The 16714-nt window shown below is 41.3% G+C and overlaps 1 protein-coding gene across 2 annotated transcripts in view; it reads right to left on the reverse strand.

The window, feature by feature from the left end:
• Positions 1-16714, reverse strand: part of Pc (Polycomb) — a 222881-nt gene that overhangs the window by 133486 nt on the left and 72681 nt on the right. For both annotated transcript variants that reach the window (XM_067124195.1, XM_067124194.1), the window contains exon 4: positions 3991-4054. In XM_067124195.1, coding sequence (XP_066980296.1) covers positions 3991-4054 — 64 coding nt within the window. The remainder of the gene's footprint in view (positions 1-3990; positions 4055-16714) is intronic.

Consider the following 16714-nt stretch of genomic DNA (forward strand, 5'->3'; position numbering starts at 1 on the left):
TAGGAACAGTCAGCAGAAGAATCCTGGGGAGTCCAACTCCAGGACTAGCTCCACAGCTTTTTCTCGAGCATTTGCACTAATAGGTCAAAAAGGGGCTTTTGCTTCTCTTGATGGTAGAAGGGCGACAGATCCCTGGGCGGACGTGCACAGATGTGGTGTGTCGAGAAAGGGGATCTTGCATCCTCTCTCGAGAAAATAGGAGGGACCAGGAGTCCTCCCCTCTTGCTCTCCAGGCTCGCAAACGAAAGAAGCCTGGCTCCTACAGGTGTCTGGAGGCGCTGCAGGTCACTTTTGCCCCTAGGTTTAGGCGGGCTCCGCCTCTGGAAAGACCTCTTCCTCGGGAGAGGATCTATAGGAAGAAGCTCCTCTATGAAAGGGCTTCTGTTTCCTGGAGGTCTGACCTGGACGACGACGACAAAGGAACTGCTGGGCGTTTGACGAGTGGGCCAAGAGATCTTGAGTGGCCTTCCTGAAGACTAGCGGCGAGATCCTTGATCAAAGACAGGGGGGAGAGATGGCTCGACAACGGGGTGAACAGCAATTCTGCCCTCTGCGACGGAGAAACTGACTTAGTGTAAAGTTACAGTACAAGGCCCTCTTCTTCAAGAGGCCCGTACAAAAGAGGGAAGCCAGTTCCTCCTAGTCATCCCTGACAGCCTTGTCCAAGCAGATCCAGACGCTGGACAGCTCCCTCAGGCTGACAGAGAAGGAACTTCTAATCTTAATGTCCAGAGTCCTCAAACACCAGTCCAGGAAATTAAAGACTTCCATGGGACGAAAAAGTCCCTTCAAATGTAGATCCGTCTCCGACAAAGTCCAAGGCGCTTTGGTTGCAGATAGGAAGGACCTTCTGGGCGCGTCGACCAAAGGTAGCGAAAAGACCCCTGGGACGAAGAAGGAACACAAGTCGGCGTCCTCTCCGGTCTAGTACCACAAACATGCCTTGCCGCAAAGCTTGGACGGAGGCAGGGTAAAAGAAGTCTTGCCTTGGGTCTTCCTTTCCTCAATCCAGGTGTTAACCTTCTTGAAGGCCTTCTTCGTCGCCAGAGACGAAGTTATCTTAACAAACCCCGGCGCTCTCATCGTCTTGGACGAAGTTAACTGCGAAGGAGGAGAGAGAGGAGCCGAGGGTTTGAACTTGTCGCCAAACAAGTCCTTGAGAAGACCGGGTAACACCTGGAAGTCCATAGACGAGGAAGTAGGATGCTGCTCAAGGTCTGCAGGCTCCGACTTCTCTCTCTTCAATGGGAGAAACCAGAGAGTCTCCCAAGTCCTTGGGAGAACGAAGACCTTGCGGTGCAACACGCAGAAGGGAGCTTTGATTCCCCGCAGTCTTTGATTGCTCTGAAGCGTCACGTTGAACAACCAAAGAGGCGTCCTGATGAGCGTCCTGACAAGCGTCCAGCAGAGCGTCCCCGTCCTGCACGGCAGCAAGAGGAGCGCCCTGACGAGCAGCTACAGAAGCGCCCAGGATAGCTGCTTGCGGAGCGTCAGGCTGCAGCCGATCGCCACGCGATGGTGATCCAGCGAGTGGTCTTTGATTGCTCTGAAGAGTCACGACGAGCAACCAAAGAGACGCCCTGATGAGCGCCCCTGTCGGCGTCCATCCAAGCGCAAGCACGGCAGCGAGATGGGCGCCCTGATAGCAGCAAAAGAAGCGCCCAGGATAGCTGCTGCGGGCGTCACGCTGCAGCCGATGGGAAAGCATCGAACACTCAAAGAAGACGAAAATACGCTCTTGAGAAAGAGGACTCACGGAAGCGTCCTCTTCTCTGAAGCTTCTCTAAGGCAGGCGAGTCCTTCCGAGAGTTCCACCCCTTGCACGGGAGGGCGCTCGGAGGACGAAGCAAACCTTCAGGATACGTGCACGAGCACGATCCTTGGCAGCCTGAGAAACGCCAACAGGTCCTGCCGAAGGGACGCCAGATCGGTGGGGGTCCCGTGAACCCTCTTGAGGCTTTCGACATGCCCACTCCCAAAGTCCTGGGAGTCCGAAAGAGGTCCAGGCCTAGAGGCATTATACGGCCGATCTGACGCCCCCTCCACTGCACTAGGGGGATCACAACACTTACTGCACTTTAAAGAGAAATCACTTTCGATTCCAGAGCACGGATGGTGTTTATAATTAGTAACGTTCCAATTTTAGTATAAGTACTGCCAAAGCAAGTACTTGACAAAAATAACATAGGCGAAAGTACCACCTTCCGCTCCAAACTGTCGTCTTAAATTTGGATCTAATTGCTTTCTCCCCGAGAAGCTCGGGTTTACAGGAGAGGAATAAATATCCTTACTCTACTAGCACTCCTGGAGGAATACCTCCAGATCCTATGACGCCCAACTTGCAAATGGATATAGGCAACAAACACCTTCCAGCTTGCATTCGCAAGTCTCACACTCCTTGCAGCGATCATTTAATATTCACCTCGTGCAAACAGTGTGAGGATCTACCAAGTCTTCGGTAGCCTCACCTTACACTCATTCACAACATGCTCTGAAGCTAGCAGAACTAGATCCAGACATCAATCAAAGAGCAATCAAAATCAAATCTAAAAAACAGACCACAAAAGCGTATGCCAATTCACAATCCAATCACAATGCAGCCGTGATAAAAACCAAAAGTCAAATCGAATACTTAAGTGAAAAATAACGAGTTTACAAAATCCAAAGACGGAGGTACTGAAAACAGATGTTGACAGTACCGGCAACAGAGAAAATCTGAATAGAAAATGGGAATGGTTCCCGATTCCCGCCTCCCAGCGGCGGGAATGAGTACTAACCACCTGGCCACACTGTGTGTGCCGCGAGTTTTGAAATTCTGTCGGATTTCGGAGAAATACAGCTATATATATATCTGGCAGGTAAGTGTCATGAACAAAAGCATGTTTGTAGTGCCACAACATTGTCTATTTTGATTGAGTTTATCAAATGTTCTAGATAAATGCTCACTAACTTTTGTCTTTTGTATAATAAAGAACTTTCTTTTTACGGAAGGATTTCACTGGCATAATAATCCGCCCCTATATTAAAATAAGTTTTTTAGAGAAAATACGCTTCTTTTCCACTTTAATATTCATGGCATAACTACCACAATAGCAAACCACATTTTACCCAAGATTAATGCAATTCTCTCCACCAAGACTGAACAAATCCTGTTTGTGAGCTTACTCAAAAAATTCTAGAGGACTCTTGAACCGGCTTAATCCCGAATCAACCCAGAATATTGGGGCTTTCCAAGCTGGTGCCCAGCATGCTGAAAAAAGTGACGAGGATGTAGTGACCAGAAGAACCTGTAGGATCTAGGCAACAGCACCCCACAGCATCCCCAGTACAACGGAGTCGTTAAGTTGGTTATTAGTGCTATTATCGCCCCTTTTCAATTAGCGGCGCTCGGCTGGGAACGGAGCCCCCACCGTTAACCGGGGACTGTCTATAATTGTACTTCACCAAAATCTGCAAAGACAAATGAATATCCATCAAAAAAGCTGCTGCACATGGCGCCGATACATGCACCAGAGCTGACAAAAACAAATTGAGCCTACCTGCCGGTTTGTTTCCAATGTTACCCAAAAGTGGGCAGGGCCTGTCACGCGACTGAGAATTTTTTAAAAAGTTGCCGCGCGAGGTAAAAACGTTACCTATGTAATTACTTGGTAAGTTACTTATGTGAAAATGCATTTTCTTCTAAACAAACAGCTATACAGTACATACATATATGTTTTCAACAGGAGTAGAGTTTGGGAGTGGGGAGGGGGAGGGAGGTCATCAGCTGATGAAAGAGAACAACTGGCTCTTTTTTATAAGCATAGCATTTCTTTTGAAAACTGAACTCTCATGAACTGTGTTTTATATACACTTAATTTCATCTATTTCTTTGTCGCTTTTATGGCAAAACCTAACCACTCCTTGATCTAGCAAAATCACTAACCCAGCACCCTACTAATCTCAACAAGGAAAAAGAAGCAAATTAATGCCTCTACCGCTGAGTCTTACCCGTGTTTCTCTTCTGTGTTTAGGTTTGGGTCCACGCTTAGCACCTCCTCCAGCTTCTCGTTGGCTGAAAAAAAAAGGTAAAGGTATATTAATTAAATACTAAACATAATCTCTGAACATGTGAGTTTCCTCTGGTACCATGAAACCTACCAAGTACTCAATATGAATTATTATTATTAAAATAGTATAACCAGATCTCTGAGCTGACTATCAGCTCTCAAAAGAATGGCTGCAGGATTAGGATGAAATACCAGGTCTAGGCCATAGGCCAGAGGTGGGCAACTTTTTAAGCATCAAGAGCAACCTACTGTTTCTTCTTCAAGACAAGAGCAACAAACATTCTTTTTTGTAATAATTTTTAAATATTATAATATAGTTTATATTGCCATTATATTAGAACTAAACCTTTTAAGTACCAAACATTAAAATTTTAGGCTTAATAATAAGAATTTTGATATCAGATGTCATATTTTGTGTTGACAAAACTTGCAAAGGAGGAACATATTTCTTTATAAGTTTCCTTTTTTTCTATCTTCTTAAGACCCCTACTGGAAGCAATTCTCTTTCCATTTCCTCAAAATGAAGTACAGTAAGTATGTTGTATGAAAATGTAATTATAGATATCAGGAAAACACATAGCCAATGTAGTTATAATTTTACTTGGCTAAACATATTTTCTACTTTATATCCAATATTCAAACAAAAAAATGACATTTTTATGATAAGATGATGTTTCATTATACTTACCAAAACACTGTAAAAGCTTTTATCTCTTTAAAATCGACACGTCCGAGATATAAATTTTCAAACTTTGTTTGGAACGCTGATACAATTGGCGGGAGACCCAACCCCACCGGATGCCGGTGGGGGTAGCGTGGCAGGAGACATACCCATAAACCCAGGTCAGTTTCATTCTCGGTATACACAATTAGTGAAAACCTGAGATAACGTCTCCCCCTGCGGGAGGAGGAGGTTTTACGTTACAGTGTTTTGGTAAGTATAATGAAACATCATTTTATCATAAAAATGTCATTTTCATTATAATGACTTACCAAAACACTGTAAAAGCTGATTCCACATTTAAGGTGGAAGGGCAGGGGATGAGGTACCAGTTATTGAAAGGTTACACAAAGAAAAAAAAAAAAAAAAAAAAACCTAACCATGGGTATCTTAAGGATCCATACCAACAAAAGGGCAGGAGTCACCTTACCTGGTAGATGGGCTTTTGCAGGGAGGTACTGCTGCTGGTTGAAGCTCCATTACCTGCAGAGGCCTTGGGCGTAAGCACTGCTAGCCACTCTGCTCCATAACAACCCAAGCAGTCAGGGAAGTACACCGCTGACTGAGACAAGGGGTGACTTCCTTTTGCTCTTGCCCTGAGCAATTGGAAAGCAACCAGACTGAAAAACGGGTCTCACCGCCTAACCTAAAAACAGTTAAATACATCCCCCTTCCCTATACCCTCAGCAGCTCAACTAGAATGGAGGGTACTCCAGGTGAACTGAGCACCCCCGGCTTCACATTAACTCAGCAACCATAAAACCACAGGGGGAAGGAAAGATAAGGAACCTACCCCCCTAGTGTGTTCCCCCTAAAACCAAGCCTGCTACCGATACGGGACCTAACGCAAACAGGTCCTGATACGCAACTTCAACCTCCCTAAGGTAGTGAGACGCAAACACCGACTTCGACCTCCAGAAGGTGCTCTGTGTGACCTGCGAAAGTGACTTATTATGACGGAAGGCCACTGAAGTTGCTATTGAGCGCACTTCATGAATGTGAGACTTGACTAGGCGTGCGTCCTCTTCGTTGATGTGCCTGTGCGCCTCTAAGATGAGTTCCTTGACGAAGAAAGCCAGGGCATTCTTGGACAAAGGTCTGGTTGGATCTTTCACTGAACACCACAGGTTAGAGGAACGTCCTCTGATGCTGGCCGTTCTGGCCAAGTAAGTTTTGATAGCTCTAACGGGGCACAAAGAAGCCTCCAATTCCTGAGGGCCAGCCACTTCGGAGAGGTTCTGAATGGTAAAGGACCGAGGCCACGGGTTGGAAGGAGACTCGTTCTTGGCCAGAAAATTCAAGGTGAACGAGCAAACAGCATTACCTTGTGAAAAACCCACTTCCTTGTCAATGGCTTGTATTTCACTAACCCTCTTTGCCGTTGCTAAAGTAACCAGAAAAAGGGATTTCTTAGTGAGGTCTCTAAGAGAAAGATCTTCTAAAGGTTCGTACCTTGGAGACATTAACCACCTCAAAACTACATCTAAATTCCAGGCAAGGGCAGGTTTTGGGGCCTTAGCTGTGTCTAAGGACTTGAGGAGGTCTGACAAGTCTCGGTTATTTGATAGGTCTAACCCCCTATGGTAGAAGACGGAGGACAGCATAGCTCTGTAGCCCTTGATGGTTGATGGTATCAATTTTCTTCAATCCCTCAAGTAAATGAAAAAATCGGCAAGTTGAGTTATAGACGTCGAAGAAGAGGAGATACTATTTTTTCTACACCAGTTCCTGAAGACTGTCCACTTGGATTGGTATAATTTGCTCGAGGAGTCCCTTCTGCACCTTGCAATAGCCTCTGCAGCCTTGCTTGAAAAACCTCGCGCTCTGATGAGCTTCCTGACAGTCTGAAGCCTGTCAGGCGAGAGTGGACAATCCCTGGTGGAACTTCATTAGGTGGGGTTGTCTGAGAAGCGACTTCTTTTGAGGAGAAGCCTTGGGAAGTCTATCAGGAGATCTAGCAGGTCCGGGAACCACTCCTTCCTTGGCCAGAACGGGGCAACGAGGATCAGCTCGACCTTCTGATGGAATTTCACTTTGTTTATCACTTGCCTGATGAGCCCGAAGGAGGAAGGCATAGGCAAACAGGTTCGTCAGTCTAGGAGCATGGCGTCCACCAAGTGAGTCAGTGGGTCTGGAACTGGTGAGCAGAACACTGGGAGACGATGGTTCTTGGAGGTAGCGAAGAGATCTATTATGGGAGTGCCCCACAGATTCCACAGATCTAGGCACACTTGCGGGTGCAGGGTCCACTCCATAGGGAGAGTCTGGTTCCGGCGGCTGAGTTGGTCCGCCAGGGCGTTCAGCTTTCCCTGCACAAACCGAGGAACAGGGCCACCCTGTTGCTGTCCGCCCACAGAAGAAGGTCCCTCGCAGCTTTGAACAGGGCGAAGGAATGGGTACCTCCCTGTTTCCGGATGTAGGCTAGAGCCGTCGAGTTGTCGGCGTGAACAGCGACTGCTTGGCCTGAGACGTGGGTCGAAAATTCCTGGAGAGCGAGGTGAATGGCCAACAGTTCCTTGACACTGATGTGGAGCTTCTTCTGTTCGTCCGACCAAACTCCTGACGTCCTGAGGTTGGCTAGATGTGCTCCCCACCCAACATTGGACGTGTCTGAGAACATCTGCAGGGATGGTTGTCTTGGGAGGAGATCCAGACCCTCCGAAAGCCTTTCCGGCGACCTCCACCAGAAAAGATGCCCCTTGACGTCGGGGGGGAATGTTGAAGACCGTGGAGTCTGTTTGGGTCCTTCTGTCCCAGGAGTCCCTGAGGAAAAACTGTAAGGGTCTCATGTGCAGACGGCCTAACCTTACAAATTGCTCCGCTGACGACAGGGTTCCCAGGAGAGCCATCCACTGATGGGCGGAGCAACTGTCCAGGAGGAGAAACTTCTCCACCGTCTGAAGGCAGGAGGAGACCCTTTTGGGAGACAGAAAAGCCCGAAAAGCTAGACTGTCCAGAGTCATCCCCAAATAAAGAATCCTCTGCGAAGGAACTAAGCTTGACTTTCCGTGTTTATCAGAATCCCTAAGTCCCGAGCTAACCTTAGGGTTCTGTGAAGGTCCTCCATGCAGCGGTCCCTTGATGATGAACGGAGTAGCCAGTCGTCTAGGTACAAGGAGATCCGAACTCCCTCCAGGTGGAGCCAATGACCTAACGGGGCGAGAATCCTGGTGAACACTTGAGGGGCTGTCGACAGGCCGAAGCAGAGTGCCCGGAACTGGTAAACTCTGTCCTTGAAAACAAAGCGAAGATATCTCCTGGAGTCCTGATGTACTGGAATGTGGAAGTAGGCATCTTCCATGTCGAGGGTCACCATCCAATCCCCCCCGAGTTAGTGCCTGAAGAACTGAGCGGTTCGTTTCCATGGAGAACTTGATTTCACTAAGTACATATTGAGAGCACTTACGTCGAGAACTGGCCTCCAACCCCCTGATGACTTGGGGACTACAAACAGGCGGTTGTAGAAACCTGGGGTTGACACGTCCTGCACTACTTCGATGACCGCTTTCCCTAAGAGAGACCGGACTTGACTGAGCCTCTTGAGTATGCTGTCAAGGAAATGGGAGAATTGGAGAGAGGAGGAGGTTGGGCGAACGGCAGACGGTAGCCTAGCTGGAGCACTTGCACCACCCACTGATCTGCACCTCTGTCTCTCCATTCCTCCCAAAAGAGGCTGAGTCTGGCCCCCACCGGCACATGGAGGACAGGGATCCTACTTACTGGTATGACGACCTTGTGGCTTCGAGGAGAACTTGTGACCCCTGGAGTTGGAGCGGGACCTTGAGTAAGGTTTGGACCCGGAGTTACGAAACGGATGCCTGTTAAGAGGAGATACCATCTTGGTCAAAGGAGCGGGAGCAGGCTTCGGTCTGGTGGAAGACATAGACAGGATGTGTGACGACGCCCTCTTATCCATGGCTGACAGGACATCTTTCACTACTGCTTCTGGGAAGAGGCCCTCCTTGTCAAAGGGTGCGAACATCAAAGCCGTTCTCTGCGAAGAAGTCACAGCCTTAGACAAGAACGAGCACCAAGTTTCCCTATTCTTCAGAGTGGCCATGGCGAAGAGGGAGGAAATTTCGCCTGCCGCATCATGGATAGCGATATCGGTGCAGGAAAGGAACCCCGTGATTTTTTCGAGTAAAATACAATTGTACAGAAAATATGCCCATATAAATAATTTTACTTTTCTTTTCAGTGGCATGTTATGTGTTGGGTATTTTTGTCTACTGGCACCCTCATAGTTTAACAAAATTGTATTTACTTATAAATGTTTAATTATGAAACGAGCTGCATCAATGCTTGCGAGCACTAAATTCACTTCACCTGAAGAGCACTGTCAGACCATCAAAGACCAGGAGTGTGCTCACGGGCAACAGGTTGCCCACCTCTGCCATAGGCCAAGTACTGGGTCATTTGGCATGGTGGTGAATGAATTAAAATACAATTAAAAACTTCAAAAAGGGATATGCTCTTTCACTGAAACACAAGCATACATTAAATACATTCACTCATGCAGGGTCTAAAGAATGTACAGTTGACCCCTGCTATATCACAGTTCAGCATTCTCAGCTTTAGTTATTTGCAGATTTTTCTGTGGAATGTATCTCCCAATATATCGTGGAAAATTTACTGATCCGTGGATTTTTTCATAAAGCAATATTCGCTAATAACAGTATTTTCATGACTAAATACCCTTAATCTTCAGAGGATGGGGGGTAAGACAGGGATTGTTTTGGTTGTCATTCATCTCTTAATCTCTTGAGAGGGGAGGAGAGAGGGTTCTCAATGACAGAGTGTAAGTAGCCTAAAAAATTTATTTTATTATAATAATCACCATTTTTGAGATGAAACTTATCCTCTGTCATTAGCTGACTCCAATATTCCGTGCAGAGAGAGAGAGAGAGACCTTACAAATGGTGGCAGCGTATTTGGATCCAGAAGGCGAGACGAAACAAACGAACATTAATGAAATTATCAGTGCAATTATTTAAGATACTGTGAAACGAAATTCTACAAAACAAACTTAGATTTTTTACGACGACGAGCAAAATACAGTCATACCTCGAAATTACGCGAGGTAGGTTCCGGAGCCCCTCGTGAAAGGTGAATTTTCGCATAAGTTTGGCATTGTCTTTAAAAGTAATAATAAATGTTTATTTCCAGAGTTTAAGTACTAAATATGACCCTAATCATGCTCCCAAAGTATTAAGCTAACTTTTAAATGAACTAAAGTTAGTGTAATTTTATTTAAAATTTAGCTTATTACCCTTAGAAAAGGAATACAGTAAATGGTTGACATAAAAATTGAGTACTGCAGTTTCATAATAGCGCATTTACAGTAGGTGCGTATGTATACTAATGTTACCCCTAATTCATGAGATGCCGTTTTCTTTGTCACAGAGTAAAAGCCGTTTTCTTTGCGTCACTAGGCAAAACGTCACAATCAACAAAAGTACAATTCCATAAAACATCGAAAACATGTACATAATGTTCGTATAAGGTAGTACAGTACAGGTAAAATTCAATCAATTTAAAATTATATACTGTACAGGTAATGACGTACAGAGAAATAATAAGTTGTAAAAGTATGTTTGAGCGCTAACTACGAAGGAGAGAGAGAGAGAGAGAGAGAGAGAGAGAGAGAGAGAGAGAGAGAGAGAGAGAGAGAGAGAGATACTGTAATAAAGTAACTGTACTGCTTTTGTATCGTATTTATGCGCAGATATAAAAATACAAATTTTCCATTCTGATTTTACACCTAAAAACACGAAAACTTAAAAATTAAACACACTTTCTACAGGGGTATCATCTTTGAAAAACACAGTAACTAAGGGTATCACATCTTGAAAAAGTACACCAACTGAACGTGCTGTAATTACATGCACATACAGATTGCACCAGCACTTTTCTCCGAGGCGAACAGAGTAATTTTCAAAGAATGACACTTATACAACTCTTAGTTACATCTCTGATATTACATTAACGAATTCATTTTATCAGATGAGCGCGACTGAACAACCTCATCTCAAGGTCATGTAAAGTCCTTGTGACAAAGACTTTGCAAATGGACATAATACTTGTATGATATTTATGTACAGAAATATAAATATAAATTTTCCATATCGATTTTACAGTTAAAAGCATGAAAACTTATAAATGTACTTCAAACATTAAACAAGCATTTTCTGCAGGGGTATCATCTTTGAAAAGTGCAGTAACTTTGCAAATGGGTATCACATCTTGTAAAAGTACACTAAGTGAATGTGCTGAAATTACCTTTGCATCATATTTATGCATGTACAAAAATAAAAATAATACATTTTCGATACAGATTTTACACATGAAAGCATGAAATGCATTTTTCATAGAGATTTTACACATGAAAGCATGAAATGCATTTTTCATAGACATTTTGCACATTAAAACGGGAAATGCATTTTTCATACAGATTTTACACATAAAAGCATGAAATGCATTTTTCATACAGATTTTACACGTAAAAGAATGAAATGCATTTTTCATACAGATTTTACACACAAAAGCATGAAAACTTGTAAATTACTTCAAAAATTAAACACCCACTTCTGCAGGGTTTCTCGAGAATTTCATGTGTCTGAAACAATCGCGTATGCCCATTAGTTAGGTTCCAAGTGAAAAGTTCGTGTGTGTGAATTCACGCAACTCGAATCGTGTAAGATCGAAGTATATATTACTGTATATCTGAAGAAGAGAGAGAGAAAAAAAAAAAACACTCCAGCAAACAAAAAGTTAGGCGCAGGAATAGCAGCTTGCAAGACAAAAAGTTAGGTGCAGGAATAGCAGCTTGCAAGAGAATGTCGAGTGTGAATAAAAACAGTTTTAGTGTGTCCCGAAGCAAAAACATTTTGAACTGTTACCGTCAACAAATTGAGCAAGATGCCGACAGCGATAATAAGCCCAGTGTTTGCGACATTTCAAACAGAGTGATTGAAGAAAAACAGCGCACAGAACTTTCAACAAGATTCCGAAGGCGGAAAACCACAGCGAAAAACAATGCAGACATAGTGAGATTTTTTTTTTACGGGAATATGGCGGCGAAGCACTCACCGCAGAAGGCACAACAATTAGCGATATCACGATATCAGCAAAACAACACAGTAAGTTGGCGATAAATGAAAATATTGTTTGCTCTCTCTATTAATAAGTAAATAAGTGAAGATATATTTTTTTTTGCATCTTTTAATAAGATTGAAAATTAAGAAAACGCTCTCTAGTGAATAAAATTCTTTTTGCATAAATACCAGCATTACTCTCTCTATGATAATTAATTATTTATTAAATAATTTAGATAGGGAATTATTTTTTTTTTCACTCGGTTGGTGATGATTATTTGGGAAGTTATATGTATAATTTTGTGTACTTATTATGATGAATTTAAATTCTCAATAGAGAATTTAAATTTCTGTTTGTGACAATTTGACAAATTGTTTTAATTTTGGTACAATATAACAAAATTTTTTTATGATTGATGTACTCTGAGTGAATAATTTTTTTTTTGTATGTGGACATGCAGTGAGTGTTTGAAGAATTACTGAACACTGTTAGACATTCACATTACGATTTAAGACCGTCGACAATTAGACGAAGTTGAATTTCAAGACTAAATTCCCACTCCGCTTTAGTGCAAGGAAATACTAACAATAATAACACAAATAACCAGAACCAAAATAGTGTTAATCATTCTAATACTACTAACAATAATAATAATAGTAACAATACTAATAATACTCGCACATTACAATTTTATAACATGAACCAGGCGGCCGTCATAAGAACCGCCACACACTTCTGTGGACAGGTGGATGATTCCAATCCTGACAAAAGTAGACTTGAATCCTATACTGTAAATCATTGGCTAGCAGATGCAGATAGTCGTATAATTTCAGGGGGAATAACAGATGAAAGAGCTAAAATAAATGAAGCCTTATTGCTCGTCAGCTCAGAACATGGAGACGCACATAAAACTTTGAATTCCACAAGTTTTAGCAAACTTAATAACTATGTAGAATTTCAAGAAATTTGTTTATCACTCTGGGAAGCAGTAAATAAGACTGACGCTTTATATAACCTAACTAGATTTCTTAACCCACAATGTAAAACAATTGCTAATTTGTACACAAGCGTGGAGAATGCAATAGAGAAAATAACCGAAGACTTAATGAAGACAGGTATTACTATAGGAGACAAGGATCAGTTTGGGGCTAGTGCCCATAACTTAGTTGAGCTACGACATGTATTAAATTACGTGTCATTTGGAACCATATATAATATTCTTGGAGAAGAGGAAAAGAAGGCTTTCAGAAAAATAAAACTTGATCCCAAGAAAACAAGCCTTCAAACATTAAAGACAATGAGAGAAGAAATCCAAAGGAAAGAGATAAATCTATCCAGGGAATTTGTGGGAACAACAGAAGCACAAAATGAAAGGAAAGTCAGAAATAATAATCCAAATTTTAAATTGAATAATAAATTCTATGATAATTCCAGACAAGTAGGAAATAGACCACATACCTTCCAAGGGAAATATGCCCAAAATACTAAAAGAAAATGGAATCCAGATCAAAGGGGAAGAAAAAATCTAACAAAGAGTGGACCACACAAACCTTATAGATATGGTCAAAACTCAAACACAAACACTTCAACCCAAGTGAACTATTCTGCTCAAGGGGCGAGACCAAAGACAGCCTGTGAAAACTGCGGGTATACAAATCATTTTACAAATGAGCGTAGAAAACCTAGAATCTGGACAGTTTGTAAGAAAGTAGGACATTTAATAAAGAATTGCTGGTTTAAAACACAAGAAGGAAATAAAGAAATAGTTGAATTAAGCAGTAATCGCTTCACATCAAATAAGTCTTCAAATCAATGACAATTTATCCCCACACAGAATACCACAAGAAAGTCCCATCAAGAAGAAAGATTAAGAGTAGAAGAATTATTAAAAAGGAGAAGTGAAGGTTCATCCGCACTATCCATATTGCAGAGTAAAGTTGTATTTTCCATGGATGAAGAAGAAATAATCAGAGAGGATTTACCTTTCTGATAAATTTACATAAATTTATCTTTTTCTTAAGTTGTATTTGTTATTTATTGGTTCTTGTTTATCTTCTTTCAATAATTCAACTATTCTCTTATTGGACCAAGAGTCTGTTTTTATTACCTTTACATGATTGGTATGAACAATTCTTTCTTTTCGATCACTCTCACTTATGATCTTTAGTTATTATTTAACTTCAACACTTCTAATACCCTATAAGGACCATTAAACTTTGAAGATACTTTTATATTAGGACCTTCTGGAACATGATTCTGAACATATACCTGAGCACCTACTACAATTTTTAGTTTAGCTGTATTTTTGTCGTAGTACTTTGCTTGGACACTCCGAGCTTCCTTAAGTCTAGTCCTCGTCTGTTTGATTGTTTCATACGTACGTCTAGTTTTCCAGGCAATATAGTCATCGTAGTTATAAGTATGTCTGGGTGGTGTTGCATCATCTAGTAACGTATTTGGTAGTCTCTTTTCGTATCCGTATAACAAGTAGTGTGGTGATTCTCCTACTGTCTCATTTACAGTATTGTTTATAGTAAACTGTACGTCTTCCAAAGCTAAATCCCAGTCTTCTGTATTAGGTTTAACTAAAGTTTTCAGGATATCCTTTATCTTACGATTCGTTCTTTCTACTGCTCCATTTGAACTTGGTTTATATGCTGTGATTTGACATTTATTTATCTCATAAAATTCACATAAATTTCTTAAAAGTTCACTAGTAAATTCTGCTGCGTTATCAGAAAGAAGAACTTGTGGACATGAATGTCTCGTAATAATTCTAGATTTAAGAGCTTCTGCTACTGTAATTGCATCTCTATTTCTTACTGGTACAATCTCTACATATCTTGTTAGATAGTCTAAAAAGACTATTTGTTTATTTCCTCTAACAGTGGTAGGAAATGGACCTAAAAAGTCCACAGATACGACTTGAAATGGATTCAACTCCGATGGGTATTTTTCAAGCGGAGCTTTTGGATTTACGTTAACTTTATTTCTATTACAAACTACACAATTTTGTACAAAGTTCTTGGCATCCTCACTACAATGGGGCCAGAAATAGTTTCTGGTTAGGATTCTAGTTGTCTTTTTGATTCCAGCATGTCCTGCTAACTTGTATGAGTGTGTTAGTTCTAAAACTTCTCTGATTAGTGTTTTTGGGATGTATAGACAAGAATAACCATTCTTCTCTGTTGGTCTTTTATACAATAATCCATTGATTAAAACAAAATCAGGTTTTAAAGATTCATCTGTCATTAATTGTCCTATTATATTCCTGATTTCTGTATCCATCCCTTGTTGTATTTGTACTCTTTCTAAATCTAAATCTACCACCTGACAGCTAAAACAAAAAGTATTAGTGGTAATACATTTCTCTGTTTCTTCTTGGGATCTGGATAATGCATCTGCTAGTGTATTAAATTTTCCTGGGATATATCTAAATTCTGGTGCAAATTCTAGCACACTAATGAACCATCTATTGAACTTCATGTTATTTGTAAAAGTTCTCTTCTTAAACAAAACACAAATTGGTTTGTGATCAGTAAGTACAATGACTTTATGTCCTAGAATTATGTGTCTAAATTTCCTTAGACCCCAGTATAATGCTAAACATTCTCTTTCTATTGTGCTATAATTTCTCTCTGCAGCATTCAAAACTCTACTGGCATAATATACTGCTCTCATTCTTGTTTTGTCCTTTTGTAATAATACAGCCACTAGCCCGGTACTTGAGGCATCACAGGCTAAGTAAAGTCTTTGGAGAAATCTGGGTAGACTAGTTCGGGATTTCTGGTCATTTTACTCTTTAATGTTTGGAAAGCTGTCTCTTGTTCTCTATTCCATTCATATTTGACATCTTTCTTTGTTAATTCTGTTAATGGTTTGGCTATTATAGCAAAGCCCTTAATGAAAGGTCTATAGTAGCCTACCATTCCTAGGAATCTTCTCAATGCTTTCAAATTGGTAGGAGCTGGATATTCAACTATTGCCTTTATCTTGCCTGCTTGCATTCGCAGACCATCTTCACTAACTATATGTCCTAAGTGTTCCAAAGATTTCAATAAGAGTTGACATTTCTTTAATTTGATTTTTAATCCTGCTCTTCTTAATCTTTCCAGGACTATTTCTAAAGTTTTGAGGTGACTTTCTAAATCTTTGCTAAAAATGATAACATCATCTAAGTAAACTGCAACATTTTCTATATCCCCTAATATTTGAAGCATTAATCTAACAAACGTTAAAGGAGCCGAAGTGAGTCCAAATGGCATGACTTCAAATTGCAAGTGTTCCTTGTGTGTGCTGAAGGCTGTGTATGGTTTCGACTCTTCGTCTAAAGGTACCTGCCAGTATCCACTAAGTAAATCTAAAGCTGAAAATATCCTTGCACCTCCTAATTGAGCTAACATATCTTGAATCACTGGCACTGGCATTCTATCGGGGATGTGTTGGAATTTAACTTTCTATAATCTATCACAAGTCTCCAATTTCCATCTTTCTTTGGAACAAGTAGTAATGGAGAATTATATGGAGATTTAGAAGGAATGACTACCCCATCTTTCTTCATTTCTTCTATCAAATTATCAACTATGGGTCTTTGGCTTATTGGTAATTTGTAATTAGGAATAAAGAATGGTTTTGTTCCATCATTTAATACAATTTTATGTCTTAGGACATTTGTTCTACCTAATTTATCTCCTTCTATTGCTATTACATCTCTGTATTTTTCTAATACTTGAATTAATCTTTGTTTTCTGGAAAATCTGTTTTATTCACTTCTTTGCTTAATTCAGATGTTTGACCAGTTACAGAGAAAAATGCTTCTTCTTCTAATGTTAATAATGGATTCTTAATA

Source organism: Macrobrachium rosenbergii, chromosome 22 (genome assembly GCF_040412425.1).
Source record: "Macrobrachium rosenbergii isolate ZJJX-2024 chromosome 22, ASM4041242v1, whole genome shotgun sequence".
NCBI classification, from domain to species: domain Eukaryota; kingdom Metazoa; phylum Arthropoda; class Malacostraca; order Decapoda; family Palaemonidae; genus Macrobrachium; species Macrobrachium rosenbergii.